At 33.7% G+C, this 26,998-nt stretch overlaps 1 protein-coding gene across 1 annotated transcript in view; it reads left to right on the forward strand.

The window, feature by feature from the left end:
* LOC126979617 (receptor-type guanylate cyclase gcy-1) overlaps positions 1-26,998 on the forward strand; it is a 93,099-nt gene that overhangs the window by 32,168 nt on the left and 33,933 nt on the right. The window contains exons 5-7 of the mRNA XM_050829048.1: positions 6,733-6,855; positions 11,067-11,180; positions 16,029-16,154. Of these exons, the coding sequence (XP_050685005.1) occupies positions 6,733-6,855; positions 11,067-11,180; positions 16,029-16,154 (363 nt within the window). The remainder of the gene's footprint in view (positions 1-6,732; positions 6,856-11,066; positions 11,181-16,028; positions 16,155-26,998) is intronic.

Genomic DNA, 26,998 nt, shown 5'->3' on the forward strand with positions numbered 1-26,998 from the left:
AACAAACTAGAAAGAAAGATGAGAATAAGTCATTTGCTGGTGTATTTAATTAAGTTTAGTTGATAATTCATTTCCTCCCTTAAGACAAAATCCAACCCATTTATTAGCATCTTTACTCAACTCAGACCTTATTTTTAATACGTTAGTTGAATCAATAGTGAAATAAATTCAAATGAATAAATAAAATGAAATTTCTATTAACTCCCAAAGTATTAGACACTTTCTTTAATATCCGGACGACCGAGCCTTGCTTGGATTTTTAAGAATGTACAAACTTGAAAAAAACTAAATACTAATAGGACATCTGGATTCGAACCGGGGTCTTCTGCTTTACGGATCACCCAATGTCCCATCTGAGCTATAGTCTTGTATATAGTGGCGAAATTCACCTTTGTATTCTTATGGCATTGTAGCTGTTTCTGATGAAAACATGGACAAAACTACATTTTTTTAAATTGAAACCCAGATCTTTTAACCTGATTCCTGCCGCCGAACTCCACCTTCGCACGACATGCCACAAGTTAGGTTATCATCCTCACCATCTGGATGTGTGGCGGTCCTCAACAGTGCGGTATTCAAGGAGCTTTCTTCCACGTACTACAAAGCTGTGGAATGAACTTCCTTGTGCGGTGTTTCCGGGACGATACGACATGGGTACCTTCAAAAATAGCGCGTACACCTTTCTTAAACGCCGGCAACGCTCTATGGATTCCTCTGGTGGTGCAAGAGATTGTGGCCGGCGGTGATCACTTATCAACAGGTGACCCGTACGCTCGTTTGTCCTCCTATCCCATAAAAAATAAATACAAAATTTCATTAAAATCGTTGGAGCCGTTTCCGAGATTCAGATTATATATATACAACAATTGCTCGTTAAAAGATATAATATTTTACTCACAGTACTGTCTATATTATTATAAGTGTACGTATCCTAGAGTCAATTAAAGTTGAAATACTTTGAATGGCATTCAAAGATATGTCTCGTGTACGTTATACTCGACACGAAGGGCGCAAAACATATCATAAAGGTACATTTGCTTGATAAAATGTCATATAATATAAGCACGATATAACTTTTTATTAGAGAACGCTTTCAGCTGAGTGTTTGTATGAACAAACGGTGTAATATATTGGGTATTTATTTATTAAAAGGTATTTATTTTCTCAAAATTGATTACTTTAGAATTCTTTTTGATGTCATTTCTAATATACTAGATACTACGACCACTTCGGAAACAAATGGCGCTCTGAGAGAGAAGTTACGGCGCAAAAAACTCTCCCATCATTATTTTTTTGCGCTCTTTTGAATGAACCATTCTGTACTATCATTGCTATTGCTATAAAATAATCATAATCTAGTCCCAGGCCGTCGGATCACTTAAATATTTAGCTGTGGAGTAGTAGGATTTACGACAAAGACATTTTTTAAAAAACCTTTTAAATTTATTTATAGATAATGAACAGTGGCTGGGACTTTATAATATAAGTGTATACATTTACCCTTAAAGCTACTATGTCCCTAATGAAGCCTACTAGAATTGGTTACAAGCAATCCCATATTTCTAGTGTTGTAATTAGAAAATCACTATTCAGAGCAAAATTGTACCGATTTTGTGAACGTATATTAAATTATTGAGCGGCTATTTCCCGCATTTTCATCTTAACTAAGGGAAACTGTTTACGAGCATGTGGTATTTTTTATGAAGGAAGTGACGAGACAAGTAAATCGTTTGCTTGCCAATAAGTGATATTCTACCCATTACAATGCAGTGTCTCTCAGGATTCTTGACTGAATCCAAAGTCTGAACGTCATCACAATTATTGCACCCGTCAATTTGACATAAATAAATATACATATATAAGATAACTTTAATTTTAACGACATGAAGCAAAATTTCTGATGAGAGGATCATCCAGCCACGCAAGTAGTTTCTTCTCCTCCCTCGACAATACTTTAGGGACGGAAACAACCTGCCCCACGACGCCACCACAAGCTGTGATATTTAAGCAAATGATAGTTAAGGCGCGGTCATTCTTCAATATTCACAAAAATTGGTTTGTTAGAGATTCGATTACAACATAACGCAATACTACGACGCAAAAAATACAGTGCACAAGGAAGGACTTAAAGAAAATTTTGAACCGAATGGAATATTTATATATAATTTGAAATATCCACTAAAATAAATTAGAAGCTGCTTCCCAAAAATATACTTTGGAGTCAAAAATCTCTGTATTTTCAGCGATAAGAACATTATTTATAAAGAATTTAATAGATTTAGTACATTTCTAAAACTTAAACCGAACAATTATTCAACTTAATATGTAAATTTTGAATAAACAAAAGAAAATCACTAAAATAAATGCCCCATATGCAGCTTATTCACTTGATTGACACAAATATTGAAGCGTATACAATTCTAGTCAGTCCGCGCCTTAAGTAAAATTGTATTCTAAAAATATAATTTTACAATATTTATCAATTTGTTATAATAAAAGCACAGAGTAAATCTCAAATTTAAATATTTTTATTCAAAATAGGATTCAAAATCACTTATAGAACGTCAAAAAATCGTGCCATAAAATTAATAATTAAATAGACTGAGGGCGTTTGCTCCATTCTCATTCAGCCTTTGGAATTCTTAAGAAAATAATTTATGTTATAGTAACCTTTACCACACAATCGTATTTTACAATTCTTTACAATTTGGTAATGCATTTGTTTTGTGCATTTTCTGGGATCATGTTGTAAAAGTCTTACACCGCCCAATAAAAGACATACTAACTCGACTTATCCGAATAGTAGGCATAAGAAGATTATATCTTGTAGTAGGGTTAAATACTTATTATTATACACCATCTAGTGAAATTACTCGGCAAATGAGACTTCACATCTTAAGTCTCAAGGTGAAAAGCGCAATTGTAGTGCCGCTCAGAAATTTTGGGGTTTTCATTAATCCTAAGCGGCATTGCATTGTAATGGGCAGGGTGTATCAATTTCCATCAGCTGAAGGTTCTGTTCGTCTCGTCCCTAATTATTATATCATAAAAAACCATTAAATAATATATTTTTAATAGTTTTATCCTACCTTGTTTCAAGTGAAATTATAAACAGTTAAAAGAGTAGTGAATCATGAGTCGCTTTAAAAGCAAACCAAGGTGAGTCATTATGGATTCTTTGACCACTAAGTTAACAGTTTTGTGTATAAATTCTTAAGCAAACATTCATTGTTGCTCTTAACGATTCACATATGATTCGCTACAAACATGAATATATTAAGGCGAAGGGTAAGCAGAAAACACGCTAACAAGGCATTTTTAGACAAGTTTATTAGTGAAATTACACCATTTGGAGCTATGAACACTATTTTATCATATAACACATACCCTTAAGACTTATTTGTAGGTTTCCAATGTTTGCTGTTGGTTATAAGTTAACACTCCAGAGCTATTTTGAACTACCAATTTTCATTGCAGTTAAACAAGTTTTTTCTCGGCATGACGCATTTGTTTAGTACTATTCTCAGAAAAGGTATTTATATAGCTTGTACTTTTTTTGTGTAGGTACATATACTCACATTAGTTATCAATAAGGAGAATTGTAAACATATAAACTGTTTGCACCTGTTAAATATTACGATTTCCACGCAAGAATTTTGAAAATGTTGGTATTGAATTGGGGGTACTGGCACACAGATCTAAAAATTATGTAATAATTAAATAATAGCTAAAGTCAACTATTTAACTAACTTTTAACACAACTATTCTCAATATTATTGTTAGGACAAGGTATTTATGATATATTAAATACTACGGAAATAAATACCAAACATATTTAAACACTAGCTTTTGTCCACGACTTTTTCACTTTCTTCCTGTCGACTTGACGTGCGACCACGTAAGGATGATCAAAATTTTGTTTCCTAAATATATAATTTGTTTGTTTGGATATTTCAAAAGGGAATTGATCAAACATGGTTTCGTTTTTAAGGTTCTGTAGCCAAATGGCAAAAAACAGAACCCTTATAGATTCGTCATGTCTGTCTGTGCGCCCGTATGTCACAGCCACTTTTTTCCGAAACTATAAGAGCTATAATGCTGTTGAAACTTCTTAAGTATGTACTCAACACTACTTAATCCTGTTACACATATCCTTAAGTCTTATTTGTAGGTTACTAATGCTTGCTGTTGGTTATAGTTAACACTCCTTCCTCCGAGCCTTTTTGAACTACCACTTTTCTTTGAAGTTAAACAAGTTTTTTGGCATGGCGTGACACATTTTTTGGTACTTCTCTCAGAAAAGTTATTCTTATAGCTGGTACATTTTTGTGTAGGTTCATTTATTCAGATTATATGTGAATAACGAGGATTGTAAGCATATAAACTGTTTTCCACCCAAGAATTTTGAAAATATTGGCTTTATTAAATAGATGGCGGGCCGGCAGTCGTGAACTCATATCGCTCAAGGTCGCTGGCATTTAGTGTCGCCTTAATTAGATGTAATAAAATTATAATATTATGAACTCTGTGATAAAAACACGATAAACAAAATATATTTATTGGAAATAAGACTCAGTTTGCAATCAGATAATATTTTTTTCAATTTTGCCGAAAATACATAAAACATAACCGAAATTCGTGAACATTTTAAGAATGTCATTCACAAATACGATATAAATTTTTAAATATTTTGAGGATATATTGTTTATATTATGTACCCTCCTAAAGGCATAAAAGGCCTACTAAATAGGCCGAAAGTTCGAAATACTCTAGGTGCAAACATTTTCATGTTGAATATGGATGTTTGTTTCCGAGTCATGGATGGAGTTATGTATCTTTAAGTATTTATATCGTTTTCTTGAACCCACAATACAGGCTCTGCCTAGTTTGGGGCAAGATATTATGTGTAAAAGTGTGTCAATATAAAAAAATACCCATTGTAGCTGGGGCTACAATGGGTATTTTAGGGTGGGCCCTACATTGACTTGAAAACACTGCGTAATGAAAATAACTGAACATTTTAACTGCGTGTTATAAACATGAATAACAATATTTCGTTCATAAACATTTTCACTTCTCATGCTCTGAAATTACTTATTTGTGCACGATATAGGCTGCACATAATCTATTTTTGAGCATAAGTGCATTAACGTATCTATATTAAGGCAAAGAAAATGAGACATACAGCAAAACACAATAAAAAGTTCAGAGATAGAATTTGTGATTTTATAATATTTACTTTTATTTATTTGCCTCATGTGTTTTTAAGACATAAAAGAATATTAAAATTAAAATACGGTAGGTTATTTAATTAGTTAAATAAAATATATATTACAAAATGAATTTATTAGTAGGCTGTATATGTCTGGAGCCCAAGCCTAATATCAATGTCGTAAGATATTAAAGGGGTGAGGGGGGAGGAAACAGGTATTGTTTTTCGTGCGTTTATTAATTTCTTCAAATTTGCTAAAATTTTTAAAAATGTCCATGTTATACTACTGTTTTATTTCCTCGCAATCGAAATGAAAAACAGAGTTTATCCTCGACCGTACTATCAGCCCTCGCCTTCAGCTCGGGCTGCTAAAAGTGCTCGGATAAAATGATTCGTTTTGTGCACTCGTTGTAAAATCTACTATACTATTTCTGACTATTTGATGGCATAATGTGTTTTTCTCTACCAACTAAATTAAAAACAAACTACTTAGAACAGCGCACAAAATGGAGAGGAACATCCGTAAGATAAGAAAGGCCCATAATTTAATAAATGAAAATATATCTACTACAAATCTTAAGCATGCTCTTCAACATGCGCTAGCATTGAAATGGAAATGGGCAGGCCATATTTCACGTTCACGCTATGCAGATAATATGTGGACTATTTGGGCAATAAAGTGGCACGGCCCTGTTGGCAAGCGGTGTCAAAGTAGACCCAAAATCGATGGGAAGATGATATCTTTTTTTTTTATGAAAATAACGGACGAGACGAGCAGGCTGCCAATTACAATGTTGTGCCACTCAGGATACTTGAAGAACCCAAAAATTCTGAGCGGCACAACAATAGCGCTTGTCACCTTGAGACATAAGATGTTAAGTCTCATTTGCCCAGTAATTTCACTAGCTACGGCGCCCTTCAGACCGAAACACAGTAATGTTTACACATTACTGCTTCACGGCAGAAATAGGCGCCGTTGTGGTACCGATAATCTAGCCGGCTTCCTGTGCAAAGGAGCCTCCCACTGGTACAAAGTGGTCCACCCTTTTTTTTATGGACGTAATTTTTTCTTTTTTATATGATACAACATTAAAAAATACATACAACCCTAAATTTTCAACCCTCTACGATCAACCCCTATTTTTGCATCGCGGTTTTTATATTATTCTGTTACATCCACAAATCCGCTATAGGGTTGCAAGATGGCAATGGATCAATACTTACAATAACTGTTGTACGATAAATTTGGTAGGTCTGAGAATCGGTTGCATCTACATTTTACACCCCAATTTTTTTTTTTTACTTTATATGGCAATACAACGTTTGCTGGGTCAGCTAGTAATGTTATAATAATCTTAAAATATGTTAATTAGCATGTTAACTATCATTGTTTTTACTTTTATAGGATCTCTCAACGTGTAAAGGCTTCCTCCAGATTTTTCCAAGTCTTCCTGTCTAGACCTGTTTTCTTCCAATTGATTCCTCCAGTTTATGTTATTAATATATTGTGTTATTTGAAGGGCCAAAATAAATCCGGGTGCACCAATGTCGGAGGTGGTGGAATGGTACACGAATGCCAACGCAGCGTTACTAACTCATCTCACCAAGGAGATCAAGGATACAGATAGCAGCACTATTTGGAGGTAAACAATGTTACAATTTGTAGGTAGTTAAAACTTCTTTATGCACGTTCACGATGTTCGAAACAGACAAAGTCACGTCACCGAAATACAGTATGATTCATTAAATTCATAGTCTTAGATTAAAGATTGGTATCCGCAGGCGTAGTCGCAAAGTGCGTCAAATAATACTACGCCCAACTGGGCGTACTCGAGCAATGGCGTTGACGTGCCAGATGTTCTGTTAAACTTTGCTAATAATTGAAACTAAAACGCCGGGTTGCGTAGTTAAACTTTGTAAAAAGAATACTACAAGAAATAAGAAAGACACTGGGATCACATATCATCAGTAAGTATATTGTATTTTATTAATCTAATATATAAAATTCTCGTGTCATGGTGTTAAACATTGAACTCCTCCGAAACGGCTTGACCGATACTCATGAAATTTTGAGTGCATATTGGGTACGTCTGAGAATCGGACAACATCTATTTTTCATCCCCCTAAATGTTAGGGGTGGTCCACGCCAATTTTTGTTTTTAATTTTTTCGACATATTTTTTTAAATTTGTTTGATTATGAGTCAGAATTAAAAAATACATACAAATTCAAAATTTTCACCCATCTACGATGAACAGTTACTTTTGTATCGCGATTTTAATATCGGCAATACAAAGTTTGCTGAGTCAGCTAGTTTCAATATAAAATAAACCCGATGTGCATTTTACAAAATTTGAAACATGCCATTGAGTGTCAAGATGCCACACGCACACAAGCATCTAATAGTTGCCGTAACAAAAAGCTATTGTTCTTAGGTAGTGCGGTATTTAGTTGGAGCGCAGCGGAGACCAGTCCTTAATCTAAGTTTATAGTATTACGTATGTAAATGATATTTACTTTTCTTCAATAATATAATTAAAATGAAATTCTAAAGAAAATCTTCTCTATCCGAAGCTATAACTTTGTATACTGGCCTTACTTTTAATATATTAAAATAATATTATCAACAAAACCTATCAATTGGTATATACGACAAAGTAATCTAGATTCTATCCCCTAGTTAGTGTACGTTGCGTCACAGATGCCTTAATCAAAGATGCTCCGGTGCCAAAACGAATTAACCTCGATATGAAATGACGTCGACTAGATGTAGACTGGGCGACAATGATTTCTGTTTTATATGCATATTTTAGTTTTGCGTTAATAGCTTGTAGTTATGTTGAAATTATTGTTACCGAAAGACGTCCAGTAATGGACAAAGGCCTCCTCCAAAGTTCTCGTCGGTACACTACGTGTTCCGGTACGTGGTCGTCATTCGAAGATTTTACTGCCCCAACGGCCATCTGTCCGTCGAGCTATGTGTCCTGCCCACAGCCACTTCAGGTTCGCAACAACTAGACTATGTCGATGACTTTGGTTCTCCTACGGATCTCCTCATTTCTAATTCTACGGATCTCGTAGGGAAACTCCGAGCATAGCTGTCTCCATTGCCCTCTGAGCGACCATGAGCTTCCTAATAAGGCCCATAGTTAGCGACCACGTCTGCGTACCGTTATTCATTACTGGCAACACACAATGGGTAATAATCCTCGTCTTCAGATACTGGTATTTTGGACGAGAAGATTTTACCGAGGTATATCGTAATATTAATGCCGCGCGTTCAAATTAATACGAACCGCCATCTTGGTGACGTCACAGTACACGCTTTCGATTCTATATTTTTCGCTTTCTTATTAAAGTAGTGATGGAAGCTTAATTTAATAATTTTCGACGGTGCTTCAAACGAAAACTTCAGCCGTATATTGCAGAATGAATATTATTCATTCGAAAAAAAAACAATGTTTGTAATTTGCATTCTATGTAATTGTTGAATCAAATGTTTTAATACCATGGTCTTCCGTTTATTTAAATTGCTATGTTTTTCAGGAAAAGGTAATATTTTAGATGTCATCATGAATGAATTATTCTCTGTGTGGCATAAAAGGCATTTATTTTCTCAAAATTGATTCATGTAGAATTCTTTTTGATGTCATTTCTAATACCACTACTACTACCGCTTCGGAAACAAATGGCGCTCTGAGAGAGATGAAGCGGCGTAAGAAACTATCCCAGCATTCTTTTTTTGCGTTCTTTTTAATAGAATACACAATATTGTACAACCATTATTATTGCACATTAAAATAATCATAATCTAGTCCAAGGCTGTCCGTTCACTTAGATATTCAGCTGTGGAGTAGTAGGATTTACGACAGAGCCATTTTTTTATGAAATTGTGGTGAGATTCCCCGTAAAGAGTATAAAAAAATGAAATCTTCATTCCTCCTTCAATAATAGATAAGTATTTTTACTTACAGCAAAACATCGCTTTTAAATTTTTCATGTAATTTTTTTTATATGATTATGAATATGCAAATAGCTAAATAAAAAAATTTGTACCAGAAGTGAAACCTACACTGTGCATGAACCCATACACTGCATATGAAGTCCTGGTACATGTTGCTACGATGACACATGATTTCAACCGCAATGAAAGATATTACTATCACCGCTACCATATTTATGTTCTCCTGGTGTCTATGTAGTATTACGTCGTGCGCATGACGTCAGAATATATTAAGGTATACTCGCGTCATCCATAAGACAATCTCGGCTTCAACTATGATCGCCTGGTACCAAAACACTGAATAGTACTTTCTTGTCTCCCATCTTAAAATCTTATGAATTTATTACGTGTCTGTCGCATTTATCTCGCATTTTCGTTTCATAGACTTACAAATCACAATGATGCTAAAGAAGTTTTCACCTCAACAAAAGTTTGACTAGACTGCTAGTCAAACTAATCAACCCGTATTTTAGATTCATAACTCATTCTATGACTCATCGATGGTTTTCGCGAAATGAATAAGAAGTATGACACTATTAAATGTCACACTTAATTGAATATTTTCATGAGTTATTAAAAGAATGAGTTTCATCTGACTAATACGATACGATAAGGAACCTGCTTATATAATTTATACGTCTAGATGGAGCCTCTTGCTAGAAAACCGATGAAAGCAAGCCAGGTTTATTACTCTAGTGCGCGTGACAAGCTACGTCTAACACTCGCGATTTGTATCTCACTTTGTATTAGTATGCGTTTAGGAACGTTTCGTACGAGCGCTCTTCCTCTGAGCAAACCGTTCGAGTGACGTATCGGAAGGCTTCATTGGAAGGCATTTTCTAACTAGAAGAAATCAGACATGGTATATATGCCCATATTGTAGGAGTATTTATAATTATACGTTTTATTTTTGATGTTATAACAACAGTCTTACTGCTTGTCTCGCTATAGCATACCTGCGCAATAGTTTCGGTTACCGCTCAAGAACTTTAACCATGGCCCTTGTATGTCAATCTCCCTTAAAAAATTGATTGTAGTTTAATTTTTTATTCAATTCACTTAAACTTTTGTTTTTGAAATTATATCTTCGCGAACTGTAACAAAGTAATTATTTTGACGGGTTCTCACTTTATATATTTTATTGATTTCATGCCAAAATTTGTAACTTAAACTTATTTAATAGAACATAAATAAATTTGTAGACCACATTTCCAACAGCATATTATATAATATTTAAAGTTACGCAATTTTTTTAAAGAGCGTTCAATTAATTAAGTCATACTCAAATATCATGCATTTCATATGTCATAGAAATGATATTTCTGATTAGCATTTTTTATCACTGTCCATTGTGAGTACATTTATGAAAATGAACGTTCAAAAAAATCGTCACCTTTTTGCTCTTAATAATCATTTTTATTATAATAACACTAGAAATAAGGCATTGCTTGTAACTAATTCTAGTAGGCTTCATAAGATACGTAATAGCTTTAAGGGTAAATATATATCTATATGTATCTATAAATAAATTTAAATGTTTTATTAAGAAAATGGCTCTGTGGTAAATCTTACTACTTCACTTAATATCTTAGTGATCAGACAGCCTGGGACTAGATTACGATTATTTTATAGCAATAACAATGACAGAACAATATTGTATATTAAATTGTAAAGAGCACGAAAAAATTATGCTGGGAGAGTTTCTTGCGCCGCTTCGTCTCTCTTAGAGCGCCATTGGTTTCCGAAGCGGTAGTAGCATAGAAATGACATCAAAAACAATTCTAAAGGTTTTGAGAAAATAAATGCCTTTTATGCCTTTTGTGCATTTAGAAAATGATATTATTTATTGCAGATATTTAGTTGGATTCAAGAATCTACTTCGCAGTATTGAGTGTAAAGGAATCGCTTCAGTGCTTGGTATCAACTACTTTGCAAGAGGATACCTGCTACCACGGGCACATGAGAGGTGAGTAAGCATTTCCTTTTTTTCCTTAAATTATGTATCACCTATATACCTATATAAAAATGAATTGCTGTTCGTTAGTCTCGCTAAAACTCGAGAACGGCCAGACCGCTTTGGCTAATTTTGGTCTTGCATTATTTGTGGAAGTCCAGAGAAGGTTTAAAAGGTGAATAAATATGAAAATGCTCGGAATAAAATAAAAACAACAATTAAGTTTTTCCTTTGATGTGTCCCCCGTCGAAATCAATTAAGAATAGTTTCAAATGAATAACTTATTAGAATTCTTATTTGACTACCAACGGTTTGTAGACTGATAAATCTTAAGTTATTAAATTCATAAAAAACAGTATTTTATTTATAAGGTACGGAAAAAACGTCTGTCGGGTCAGCTAGTTATAAATAAAAAAAAAAATTACTCAATAAAGTTGTACAGTCTCAAGTGTTAGTAGTACCTCAATAAAATTATGTTATGTCAAAGTCATAACCAAATAAACTTTATCTTTCTCGTCGATGCGCACGTTTGTGTTAGTGTGTCATTTTAGTTCCTGAATTTACCATATTATGTTCGAAAAAAGTTGAGCTCGTACGAAGAACATACAAGAAACTCAACGGCCACTCTTTTCAATCAAATAGAGTATTTTACAATGGCTGTAATATACAAAACATTAGTTTGTAAGGTGCTGCATCCAATATATAATTTATGTTTAAATAATATAAATTATTTCTTAAAAAGTAATAAATAATTAACTGTATAAATATAAATTATCGTATATTGGATGGATAAACAATTAGAGCTTGAATTCATTGTTTGTGTAAGGGGATGCTTCGTGAACATGGTGGTCGTGATTACTGTCATAATTAGTAATTGCATCCAACAAATACAATGATTTATTAACTATAACAGGTCTTCCTGGCACCACAAGTTAATTATACCAAAATTTAAAGACAATGCGGGACTCGAACTCGCACCTCTCGGGTCCCGTCCGAGCGCTTTTACCAACTGAGCAAACCATCCGAGTGACGCAATGACCGTAAATATTGATATGTCTTGTTTAATTCTCAGGTTGTGGCTCCATCTACAGGATCTATTTTATAGTAATTGGTAACCTGCTCAACCCCAATAATTGCATTTTAAGAAAGCTGTTTAGATTTGAAAGAGCGACATTTCAAGTCAATGTTTTTCAATTTCCCATAGATATTATGAATTATGGTTCAGCCCATCCCCTATTTTATGGTGTTACAATTATTAACTATTATTACTTATTTATTTTATACTATTACAACTCATTAACTAATGATATTGATGCTAACTCTATCTATATAACACCCAACTCTAGTAAAACTAAGCCCATTTTTTAGATAGTTCGCATAAAAATTAGTAAAAATATTTTTCCCAGTGCTCCAGTAACATCCAATCACCTTTATTTATTAATGACGTGCGTAAATTTATCTATTAATTTCGAAATGATATTTTAAACAAAAATTCGTACAAAATGGCTCATAAATTGAAGCTATTTCATTCAAATTATCCATTTTACCATATATTTAATCACTTTAGCTTGCCACTGCTGTTACCGTCTTTGCGTCGTTAAATTTAATAACAAGTCAAGACATCAAAGCTGTTATAATCATGGAGTAGAAATAGGAGTAAATAGAAATGCCGAAGTGGGTAGAAATACAGTGTTTGGTTACGTACGAACCAAACGTACGACAAATTATTTGAATACTAGCTGATGCCCGCGACTTCGTCCACGTAGTAGTATTTATGGTGTATGTGGATGATGCAGCTACTGTACTCAATCACTTTTGTATCAATTTACATTTACTTTTTTTGCCTAACTCGTGTAAGACATTGACTATTTGACGATTGAGTGTGTTTGTTGCATCATTTTACATTTTACATATTATATTGTAATTGAAATGATTTGTAAATCGATGTGAATGTAAATCTTGATATAAAAGAGTGGCAATGAGTTTCTTGCTACTTCTTCTCATTAGCTCAACCCTTTACGAAATAGCGGTAGATTCAATAAGATTTTTTTTTTGACATTCATAAGTGTCATTTCCGTGACCTGCATGAATAAACTGATTTTGCTTTGATTTGATTTGATTTGATTAGATAAAGGGTTTTTAAAAATAATAAGCAAGTTTGAAATTGATGATTATCTCATGTCTTATTCCAGTTCCGGTTCCCGTTTTCGCTCCCGTTCCCAACATATAATATGAATCTTATTTCAAGCAAGATTGCTATGGCAAACTAATCTTACTGTTGGTATGGTTACAGCTCATCGATGTGAATTTCAGTTATTCACAAAGCCCGCGGGAACCATGGATTTCCGGGATAGTCCTTGGAGACTTTGTCCATTCCCAAGCTTCAGTCGCTGTACAAAATTTCATCAAAATCAGTTCGGTAGAGTAACGTAAGCGTAAAAAACAAACTTACATTCACATTAATAATAATCGCGTCAGCTCAGGACTGTATGGCGGATAACTCATTATCTCGACACCTGCCATAGTCAAATATTCAACAGTCCGTTTTGCGGAGAGCGCTGAAGCATTGTCGTGGTGAAGGAGGGTCCTGCTTCGAGGGCGCTGCTGTCGAATTTTTTCCAACTGTCGCGAAATGACCTTTCCGACTAAAGAATGAGGCAATCATCTTTTTTCCTTGACTTCTTCCTTTGTTTACCTTAGTAGGCCGATCCTCGAAAGGAAACACCCACTGAGCTGATTGTGTTTAGGTTTTGGGTTTGTAGCAATATATCCAGCTTTCATCACCTGTGACGATGTCAAATACAGCATTTAAGTCACCACCGTTGAACGTTTGGCGACACCAGTCCAATGGAAGGTGTTTCTGGTCATCGGTAAAAGTATGGGGAATCCATCTGGTACAAAGCTTCCTGACGCCTAAATGTTCGTGTAATATATTTTGAACTTGACTCATACGAATGCCTGGGCTTGCCGTATCTGCTGATAGGTCACTCTCTTATCTTCTTCTATCATGCGTCGCACAGCACTAATGATTATTAGGCGCGTTATAAAAAAATGATGAGAGTGAAATTTTAAGATGCTCGCGTCACTGTAACACAAAAGTAACAGGTTGAAGTTGGTTTCTCAAATTTTCTGACGTTTGCGTCATTCGTTATTTTGTTTTTTTTTTTTGGTTTCTTCGTCCAATATAAGACAGGCAAAGGGTTCTGCCGTATTCATTATTTAATAATTAATTGTCAAAACTATCTTTGGAAGATTTTAACAACATTGTTTTTTCTAAAAACGTAGAATAGCACGAGGAATTGATTTTTAATGATTTTTGCTTCGTAAGGCCAATGAAGTAGGTATAACTTCTTGCGTGCATACATACAAGTACACACACACATTTTATACATATCATTACCAAATAACGTCATTCATCCATTATTATATAAATGTGAAATGTATATAAATAATATATAAAAATAGAAATTAGTGGCAGGGATGAGGTAAAACACCTCACCGGACCACCGTGATAACGGTGTTAGGTAAAGTTCAAATCAAATCAAATCAAATCAAATCAAAAATATTTTATTTCGTAGGTAAATTACATTACATTTGAAATATATCACTTTTTCTTACAGCTCGTCCGGAAAGCAGATTTCCTTAGAGAAGAACGAGCAAGAAACACTAAGGTTGCTGTTTTCAAAACAGAATTATTTCATATTTTCAATTAAATTTACAAATAATTACAAATATATTATGCAAAGTGATGCAACAAAAATACTCAAAAGTCAATTACTAAATTCCTTACACGAGTAACTCAAAAAAAATGTAAATTAGTAAGTTACAACATTGTTATATTTATTGATATACTACAATACAGTATATGCATTATTCCACACATACCGTAAATAAAATAAAGGCATTATGCGATCATTTTACTACTATATATATATTTATATACTAGCTGACCCGGCAAACGTTGTTTTTCCATATAAAGTATAATTCACGCGATAATTTTAATTTAATAAATTTAATAAGTAATAAAATATTGCCTATATTATAGCCTGTACATCATTTTGTTCTATTGTCAATAGTTTTTGCAGCGCACGCAAAAATAGGTTTTCGATTTTACACCTTGTGTTACAAAATAGCAATTTTATTACGGATCCCTAATTTTGAAAAAGAAACATAGCCTATAGCCTTCCTCGATAAATGGACTACCCAACACTGAAAGAATCATTCAAATCGGACCAGTAGTACCAGAGATTAGCGCGTTCAAACAAACAAACACTGCAGCTTTATAATATTAGTATAGATATACTACCTACCCAGACAGACATTGTTATGTAGATAACAATATATACTGTTAAACTGATAAAAATACTGTTTTATAGGAATTTGCCAATAATATTTCAGAACATCAAGAATTATTTCGTAAATAATGCTCCCTGTTGCTGTAATGAAATTGTTTCACAGCGGAACTGTCAAACCGTGCGTCACTAAATTATCGCATAGATATTATGTCCATACAAAACAAATATTAAAAATAAAAATAATTATGTGTAACAAATCGAAATAAAAACTATCCTATCTCTCAAGTTGGACCAAATTGCACTCCATGAAGTAAGCCCCATTAAAATCTGTTCATTAGTTTAGGAGTCCCTCGAGGACAAACAACTTGTCACGTAATTTATATATATTAAGATATATATTATAACTAAAAATAAAAAAAATATAGATATAAAAAAACACGAAGCAGATTTGTTAATAAATAAAGGAAGAATAACATTTTATCATTTATTTTTTTACTGAGACTGACATTTAAAACCATCTAGTATGTTAGTCTAAGCAATCCCTGATGTTATTTTTTTTTCTCAGGTACATAAGTCATATGGTGTTGGGTCGTGATCTCCTAGACAACACCTTGAACTTGGTTCCATCACTGATCCCACTCCACAAAGACATCAAGGAAGACAGCCCAGAGTACCAGGTTCTAGAGAAAAAGTAAGAAAGTCGTCTTAACTTCGTAAAACAGTTACAATTAATTAGTTGTTTATCAATCGGCTATTTTCAATAACCTATCTATCCTTAGTTTAACTTACTGGAGGTAGACAAATCTATCCTTTAACGCTTACTTACATTTCAATAACCTATTGACATTGGACTTTAACTATATTATGGACGTAACAATGGCTAGATAAGATCTTGTTATTAAACGGTGACAGCAATGTATCCGTAAGTTAAACTAAGGGTAGATAGGTTATTGAAAACGACCGTTAAACTATATTGGACATAACTATGGATAGATAAGATCTTGTCATTAAACGGTGACAGCAATATATCCGAAACTAGAGGTATGTTATTGAAAACGGCCGTTGGTAAATAACGCTAAACAGGAATACCTTTACGGTCATTCCCATTATTCAGTCTTTCTCTTACTAGAGATAAAAATGGTAACTATCGATGACTTCTGTCCCAATAAACTTATCGACGGTAAGTTCTTCTGATGTCCGTCAATGGGACGACGTATAGCTTACTAGCGAAAGAAGTTTGTATGGAAATTTTTATTCACGCGTCCTAATATAAGGCGATAAGAATGACTTATCGGATATATTGGGACAGCTTCTGATTATTGACTGCTAATTACTGACAGTAGAAGGTAGTAAATTATCTCTATCTGTAGATAGTATATTGGGAACGGCCGTAAGTCACATCTAGTTGCTATTTGTTGACATGTTTTACAAACAGTCTTTACGTAATTTTTAAATTATTTTTGTTAGGCTAAGAAGACTATTTGACCCTACAGATAACACGACAGTTTCGTCTGTGTCATTTTTAATCCCCTGCAGGATAAAATGTAGTAGAACTGGGGCTAACTGACGTCAAATCAAAATCCATAATTATACAAATCTATCTCGCCAAAATCTGGTACGAGACTCAAAGTCTCACGCCAGATTTACTAGAACACGTCCTGAGGATGCCTCGTGTAGAGGCGAAACACGTGTCGAATTGTTTAAAGACAAATATTGGCAGATTTAACACTAAAGAAAACTCAAATCATTTGTATCAAAACAAAATGCTAAAATAATTTGCTACCGAGACTAGAATAAACTTTTCAGATTTATTTTGTGACTTTCCTTCGAATTCTTTTCTAACTATCATTCCATTATTTTCTCTCTATTTCTAATTATCAATAAGAGAAAAATTTAAAGAAATAAACATCTTGACTGTTGCCTCGCAATATATTCCTGATAATGTTATATAATTACATAGGCACATAAGTGAATTTGCTAGAAACTGTCAAACCATAATGTTGTTAACATCGTTGACAACATTGACAATAGTGATAATACTGAAGCTTTCCGAATGTCAAGCAGCCTTGCAAAAAAACGCGGGAAATGTCATCCGAATAAACCAATCATAAGCAAAATGCCGATTTGTAAACATTTTGCATATTCTTGGTTTATGCTAAGGTATAACTTTATGCCAATTTTATTTGTAAGGCCGATAATGTCTACTACTCGGCTAAGTCGAGTTAGTAAGTCTATTGTGGGGCGTTGTATATGCTTTTACAACAAGATCCCGGATAATGTTCGAAACAAATGTATAACGAAATTCAAAAGAATTGTTACAAAACTTTTGTGTGGTTAGGTTACTATAACATAAAATACTTTTTTAATGATACCACTGATTGGAAATTGAGAAACCACCCGCAGGCGTTAAATAATAAATTTTATTGAACGATTTGCATTGTAACCATATTTTTATAAAATAAAGTGTGTGTGTGTACTTACGTATGCACTCAAGAAGTAATACTTATTTGGTCAAGGTTCAGGTAAGATTGCTTTGACAATTAATAATTATGAAATAATTAATACGGCTGTATGGGCTTGAACCCTTTACCTGTCCTAATGGACGTAGAAACCAAAACAAATACCGAATGACGCAAACGTCAGAAAATTTTAGGAACCAACTTCAACCTGTTACTTTTGTGTTACAGTGATGCTGGCGCAACTTAAAATTTCACTCTCATCATTTTTTCATAACACGCCTAAACTTCAAAAGAAACCCGCTGAGTTTGCGCCCGTTCTTCTCAGGTGTGAGGCATTCCTTTTGGAGTTGGTGGTAGTTTTTGACTTTCAATGAGTGATTTTATATCCTTTTTTGAATAAAAATATTTATATTTGAATTAATTAGAGATGCTTTTGATGTACTTTTAATAAAGCAAGACTCTTGCTTATCAGCAAACAGCCATTAACACTATTAAAATTTACAAAAAAAAATATAATTATCCTATCTGACAGATGCACACACAAATTCAAGGATCCAATCCTCAAAGATACACGTGTCACTTTAGTGTTTGAGAATTCGAGTTCAATAATTCATATCGAACTTAGAAAACATTACTCCTAGATATTTTCCCTCGGGAAAACTTCTGAAGTTATTATTGATGATTCTGTCATATGATATTTGTTTCTAAACTCTCGGTAAGATATGTTAGACTTTTATTTACCAGAGACAAGTTGACGCGCTTTCACGATATCAACGACAAACATAAGACCATGAATTATACAATTTCTCTCTAGCGATAAAGACAGTGGTGTGACATAAATCTCTTCCATATTTATTAAAGGGATGTAAAAGAGTAAAAAGTTTGGCTACATAATATTTAACAGATTAATAAACCGACGCTGATAAATTAATAATACAGTTATTATGTACTTCCTGCATAAATATCCTGTTAGAGGACGGACAACTATATATCTAATATATTACCTCTGATATGCCAACACGCGCGCCCGCAGAATTCAACTGCTCAGCTGTTTTGGCGCCAAACCCGACGCGGCCACTTGGGCCGCTATAGCCGCTATTGGGTTACTAGATAAACAAGCTTGGTTATTGTAAACAACAACGTGTTTAATGATATATCCGTGCTGTGATATGGCCGCTCTTTCAGAGATGTATGAGAAATTGTGACTATTTTGATATACGCGTCAAAATAAAAGAATTTCAATAGAACTCTTTGGATTATTTTTACTATAGTGGACCACGTTATAATATGATCTTACGATTTCTTTCAAAAAAGATTTTTTTTTTCTAAAAACAATTTCTCAATATAATATTCCCGTTGTATGCTTAACAAAAATGGCCAGCTAAAGCCAAATAAATATTAAAATATTTTGTCTTCAAAAGTGCTACGCTTTGTTTTATGGCTCTTAGAACCAAGACCAATTAATAATAGCAATTAAAATTATAGATATTGGCAGTTTTTTTTTGACGGCTGTCATGTCGTGTCCACGTAGAAACGGTAGCATATAAAGATCCATGGCTCGGATACAAACATTCAAATGTTTGCACCCACGGGGATTTGTCAACAATTCTATTAAAAAAATTATTAATTTAAATTTAGGAAAGTAGGTAGGCAGGTAGTCTACATTATAACAAGAATCTACGAGTATTTGACTGGTCTGTAAATCGTAACTTTACCAGTATTTAAGATATTAGTACTCCCCGTATATCGGTGATTTATTGAATAGTTCGTAGGACTTTGTGTCAAAAATAGTATCTAAAATAGGTAGGTACTTTAAAAATCTCTCTGGACAAAATATATCACGTGCTACTGTTAATTACTAAAGTAAAGGGGGTTTTTATGACTAAGTTTTATTTACGAGTAAACATTGGATGCGTTTTGTATGTAATGGTTTTTCCCAAGGTTTCTTTGTGTCATTCTCAGGTCAGGTCCCGTGGTTATATTTGTCACAGTTACAACGGTTTTCTCGAATGGTTTACCTTTAAGTCAACATTAGAAGTAATCTTTAGAAAATTATATGGAAAATAATTAAAGAAAAAATATCTATTATGCGTAGATCTTTTCTAGAAGATGCTAGAAGAATATAATCTACAAAAAAAAATTATAAATATATTTAACTTATAATTATTAAGATAATATTTTAAATAACCGTTAACAGTGAAATAATCATCGTTAGTAATACAACGTTATAACGCATCGTCTGATAAAAAAATATTTAAAGACAAGATATTATTAAATATATTTAAATTTTTCAAGCCTTGCCATAAGAACAGTACTTCGTTTAGCTCATATTCATCTTTAGTATTTTTTTATTTTCGGTGAAAATTTTTTAATTTCCAAAACTGTTATAGAAGCTTTTTATTAAAATGGTTATTTTTTGTAGTCTTCTCAGTAAAACCTTTCATTTTATACTCATAGTGTTGGGGTCATTACAAAAAAGAGAGGTATATGTGATTCCGGTGTTTTTTGTAAGACTATTTAAGATAAACATTTCGATTAAATACGTGTAACTGATACGTCTTTTGTGGCCCACGCCAGAAGAGCTTACAGGTGGCATGGCCTTTTTTCTTACTTACTTGATACTTATCGTTATATTTTGGATAATTCACACTATATCTTTATCAATATGCGTGTATAATGTGTGCAATATGTGTTATTCTGGTGTGTAAGGTATATTTGTACACATTCAATAAAATCCATTCAGTAGTTTTTGCGTGACAGAGTAACAAACATAAGTCCTTAAATCCAGACATCCATACATTCTTACAAACTTTCGCATTTATAATATTAGTAGGAATAGTAGGATTATGAATATGGTATTTAAAATTTGTTATTACTTTGTCCTCCTAATATATACAGGGTGTCCCAAAGTTATGGGACATGAAGGGAAAGTACCTTAAACGGCGAAGATAGGCTATTTTACTGAAAGAAGACTTTATGTTATTTTTAAAAGTTAGTAATTCTGCATTTAAAGATTTTCTAAAAATTACTTGCCTCGTCTGGGAATCGAACCGACTTAAATGTAAAAAAAAAACACCCCTTTTATGATGCCAATCGAAAGAATGGCCAAATAAATAATTACTAAGGTTATAATAATTACTAGGCCAGTAATAATTTTCCTTAAGTAACATAGTATTTTAAAAGAAAGGAACAACGTAAAATGAATGTTTTCCTACTTGGATTGGTACAAATGGACCGATTAGATGGCCGGCCAGATCCCCGGACCTTACACCATTAGATTTCTTCTTTTGGGGATATGTGAAAGATATGCTATACAAAAAGCGATACGAGAACGAGGGCGAGTTACAAATTGAAGAAAAGAATTGTGCCATATCAATTCGAGTATTCACCATAAAATGATAAGAAAATCAACAGGCAGCGGACTCATTAAAAGATTGGCGATTTGCGTAGGACAAGAGATATCACATTTTGAGCATTTATTTAATTAATTTACAAAAAAATACCCACTTCATTGACTACTTTCTTTTAAAATACTATGTTACTTAAGAAGAGTTATTAGTTTTTGGCCATTCTTTCGATTGGCATCATAAGAGTAGGGGTGTTTTTTTTTACATTTAAGTCGGTTCGATTCCCTGACGAGGCAAGTAATTTTTAGAAAATCTTTGAATGCAGAATTACTTACTTTTAAAAATAACATAAAGTCTTCTTTCAGTAAAATACCCTATCTACGATATTTAAGGTACTTCCCCTTCATGTCCTATAACTTTGGGACACCTGTATATATATCTCATGGTAACATTGTCCTTTCTGACCATATTTGGTAAAATTTCAACTTTAATAGCATTCGTAAGCTATTTATAAACGCCTCTTAAACACGGTTTATATTCAGGTCAACGTTCTATTGAATAACGTACGTTACAACACTGATTGGTAGTGAAGGTTACTGTCGACCGCAATGCTAACAATAGCTTATTACAAGGAAATACTATGTTTCATTCATAAATCTGTGCTATGTATACGTATTGATTTAATCTGTGTATTTTTGAAGTTATACTTCTTTTATAACTTCTATCGCACCGAGTTTAAAAAAATGATGAGAGTGAAATTTTAAGATGCGCGCGCATCACTATAACACAAAAGTAACAGCTTGAAGTTGGTTATTAAAATATGTCTTTTAAACATTTACAGTAATAATAACCAAAATACAATAAAAGAAAATTTAAATAATATCTAAATAGGTTTATAACTGCAAAATTACATTGACATAAAAGCAAAACGTTTGTACCTTTTTGATGTTATTGAAGATAAGATTCTGTGACTATTACGTTGCGGGAGCACAACATGTAAAATTAATAAAAGTTTTCAGAAATATTTCTGATGTTTGCGACATTAATTATTATTTTTTGTTTTCATCGTCCATTAAATCTTAATTTAAAGGATTTGTTTTGTTACGCCAAAGAAGAATTACGTCCTGCGTATATACATAAGTGAATAAGATGAATCTGATGTTATATGATCACCGCCGCCCACGTTCTCCTGTAAAAGAAAAGGAATCACGGTAGTGTTGCCGGGTAAGGTGTATAAACCACACTGTGGAGGAACGCCACATTTCCAGATGTCGGAAATGATATCCTAATTTGTGGTTACCATGCGAATGTGGAATTCGGTGGCAGGAATCAGGTTAAACAGCTCTTCGGAACACTCCCCGTAATAAATGAAGATGATGTGCTAGAAGACACACAACGAAGCTCTACGCAATGCTAAGTGGTCTAGCCGTTCACAGAACACAGGGCTGTTCTGCGTTGTAAGCGGTCAAATGGTTCTATGTTTGTCTAACCAGCATTTTTAAGAGCGCTAGAATGTGGGTCGGTTTAAAGTATTGCCGTGTTCTATTTATGAAGCCCAACTTTTTTAAAGCCACTTTGGTCTTGTCTCCCAGATGACTGCGTAATTGGCAATCACTTGAGATTTAAATATTCCGATACTAGGCGAAGAAAATTCTCACCAAATGCTTTTCTTAAAGTGCTCACCGATGCCCATACATCTTGCAACATCATGTAATCACAGAAGCATTGACTTAAAGATGGATGTGTGCCATTTTTTTAACTTTATCGATCTGGAATCATCCCGTCAGTTAAATCAACAATTCGGTCGTTCACAAAATAAAGTTCCTTGATATCGTTCTGCATAGTAAGGGTCTAGGTATAGGTGGCGTGGAAGATATTGTAGTTTGTAGCGTGCATTGCAATGAACACTCCCGTGTTAAAGATATGTAGATTCGATAGTGAAAATTTCAATGTTTTTTTGCTCAATTATTATCATTAAAAAGCGATATTATGACAACAGGGTAAAGACAAAGGCATGTAAAAGTAATTTTTATTTCAAATGTTACAAATACCGATCGTTAGTTAGTGTTAGTGTAGCAAAGCAAAGTTTCACTAAGTCTCTTCGATACATGTTTCACCTCTACATGAGGCATCTTCTGGAGATGTTGACCCACCAAATACTGGTATGAGAGTCCAGCAGTAAAATAACTATAGATACCTGCCTAGTTCCTACGAAAAATCAGTTAGTTTGCTTTTTCATATATAAGATTGAGTAATATCTAACACCAATGAAAAATGTTATAGCTATTTCATTATATTAGTACAGAAAATAGTGCATTAAAAGTTATCGAAGAAAATAATCAGTATTTTAATACGCCATAAGAAATTTATTTTATGGTTGCTGCCGTTAGGAGGTTCTAGCCGTAAAATTCAATTTCAAATAGCATTTTATAATACAATCTACCGTGTACTATCAGGATATTTATAATCAATGCTTAGATAATTTATACGTAAATAAAATTTGAAAACTAAATTTTATGAACGATGCGGCAACTCGAACCCGTAACCGTTCGAGTGATGTATCGTCATAAAATCTCGTATGCTTTGCAACTCTCAGGTTGTGGCTTCATCTACACGGTTTTTTGTTTATGAAAATAAGGAGAGACACGAGCAGGACGTTCAGCTGATGGTAATTGATACGCCTAACCCATTACAATGCAGTGCCGCTCAGGATTCTTGAAAAACCCAAAACTCTGAGCGGCACTATAATTGCGCTCATCACGTTGAGACATCAGATGCTAAGTCTCATTTGCCCAGTAATTTCACTAGCTTCGGCGCCCTTCAGACCGAAACACAGTAATGTTGACATATTACTGCTTCACGGCAGAAAAAGGCGCCGTTGTGGTACCCATAACCTAGCCGGATTCCTGTGCAAAGGAGCCTCCCACTGGTAAAAAGGATCTACTTATGAAATTAACGTGAGATGTCGCTCTTGTAAATCTAAACAACATGATAAGTTTTTAAAGTGATAACCCTCATTTCTAGAATTAATATACAAATAAAATTTTAAAACAAAACAATTTATACGTCTAAAACCTGGCCTGTTAACATGCATTGCCTAACAGCAACAGGTACTATCTAGAGTTATAAGTTATCTAAGAAACAGAGGACCACTTTAAGATTTTTGTACTGAAATATAATTGAGTAGAACCCAGTTATTACCAAGATTTTGCAGACTGTCAATATTATGCTGTCAAAAAAACAAGATGGTGAATAAACGGAGGTCTATAACGACTAACCTACATAAATATTTTTTTTGCCCATAGACCTAACGAGGGTTTTTCTAGTGATGGAGTATATTGAAAAAATATTGAAATATTTTTCTACCAGTGGGGAGCTCCTTTGCATCGAATGCCGGCTAGATTATGGGTACCACAACGGCGCCTATTTCTGCCGTGAGGGCGCCGTAGTTAGTGAAATTACTGGGCAAATGAAACTTGACAACTTATGTCTCAAGATCACGAGCGCAGTTGTAGTGCCGGTCAGAATTTTTGGGTTTTTCAATAATCCTGAGCGGCACTGCATTGTAGTGGGCAGGGCGTATCAATTACTATCAGCTGAACGTCCTGCTCGTCTCGTCCCTTATTTTCATTTAAAAATATATTCTTCGTTTATTGTATTTTGGTTTGAGCTGATGGTCTTGTTACCAATGCCCCAAATAAAAAAAAAACACAAAAACATATGATGATGAATTCAAAATGGCTGCCTTGTGAATTTAAAATTAAATGTTTAAGTATCATAAAGATCGTTTGTAGAGGTCCCAATGGTTGTTTATTGGCTACTGATGGTTGAAGAATGAAGACTTTCTTCTGTAGTTTTTATTTGGTTAGGGCGATATTTAAGTAATGAGTCTTTATCTATAAAATATTTGTTATTTTCACGGACGAGTAAAAAAAAAAGGACTCCGCGCCGTGATATTAACAAGTGAAGCACCATTAAGTAAAAATATTTTAATGTGACGTAAACCGATCCGTCACAGACGGTGGCAGATGTGATAATGGCGGCCGATCGGCTTATATTAGTGTAAGTGTGTGCGTGGAGCTATGTATTTACACGTTAACTGGCTTGTTTTGATGCTTCACTGTTATGTAGGTGACACGGAGTCCTTATTTTTTTTACTCGTCCGTGGTTATTTTATAAATACAAGTTATTTAATAAATAGTCATTTGATTATAATTTCTTCGAAAATTTAATATATGCGTAAGGTCAGTGCCGTTTTTATGAGATATCAGTCAGTGTCATAGGGCCCGGTAGATACTATGAATTTATTTCATAAATTTATCGAATAGAGCTCACATTAGGGGTGATTCATCTGAACAAAGCAAAATCATCAACATAAGGGTGGTAAGCGTCTGTTATAAAAACCTAGTGAAATTACTGGGAAAATGAGATTTAACATCTTATGTCTCAAGGTGTTGTAGTAAACGGAATTGTAGTGCCGCTCAGAAATTTTCGGTTTTTCAAGAATCCTGAGCGGCACTGTATTGTCACGGTCAGGGCGTATCGCATACCATCAGCTGAACGTCCTGCTTGTCTCGTCCCTTATTACATAAAACAAATGAAATGGGTAGCATGTCGGCCGTAGCGGCGTTTTATTTACAAAATCAAGACGTAATTGATATAGCAAATCATTTGAATTACTTCGAAAAATATTGAGACCTTGGTGTTAGATCTGATGCTGTTCCAGTTACTACATTTTGAATTTATTATACAAAAAAGTCTTATGTAAACTTATTTAAAGTATTTTCTTTTATTAATGCGAGTGTTACACATTTAAATAAAACACCTTTAAAGGATTAAAACGCGTGTAATATTAACTGTTTTTTCATTCATTTAACAATGATTTATTTGATGAGCTCTTTTTCCCTAGGTCGAATTTAATTTATTTCTCACAGTTTTAATTATTTATTCAAAATTTTGAAACATTAATATATTTTAAGCTATTGCATAGCTTCTATCGCGGGCCTTGAGCGTGGATACCGAATCCAGAAGTTCCGTAACGAAAATAACCTAACACTTACTTACTAGATGTATATAGATATTTCGGCACGGTCATTACAATTGCCGTGGAACAGCGGTTATCACGTATGCTTTTTGTGCAGAAGGTCCCAGGTTCGAGCCTGGGGTACATCATGATTTTTTTTTATTTCTCTATTTTTATTTATCACGTTTTTTTAATTTTTATTATTATGACAAGCAATTTTATTTAGTTTCACCTGTCCCGTTGCCAGTCTGTTATCAAATCTTGCAAGTTAAATTTTACTCAACTGTCGTTTGCTTTTTTTAAAATTAATTTTATCAAAAAAAAAAAATACTGCATAAATAAATAATTACAATTGTATAAGTTGATAAAAAATGCTATGCAATAGCTTTACCGCGGAAGTCCCCGAGTGCCACACGTCTTTTCTTTTTTTTTATATTGCTTATTAATTTGCTAAAGTGTAAGTAATGCTTTGTTTGTGATCGTTTGTTAATTGTTCTCGATTTGCACCCATAATTGGGGTGTCACTTAAATAGTTATATCTATGTTAGTAAGAAACTGTATTGGTGTTTACCCTGTTGAAGCAATAAATAAAAAAATAAAGACCCTTCCAGATATCGTTTTCTAAAGCTATTTATTTCAGATGTAATATCCATTTTCTATAAAGACTCCCTCATAAGACTGTATGTAAGGTAAGAACATTAAGAAT

This window comes from Leptidea sinapis, chromosome 3 (genome assembly GCF_905404315.1).
Source record: "Leptidea sinapis chromosome 3, ilLepSina1.1, whole genome shotgun sequence".
Taxonomy (NCBI): Eukaryota; Metazoa; Arthropoda; class Insecta; order Lepidoptera; family Pieridae; genus Leptidea; species Leptidea sinapis.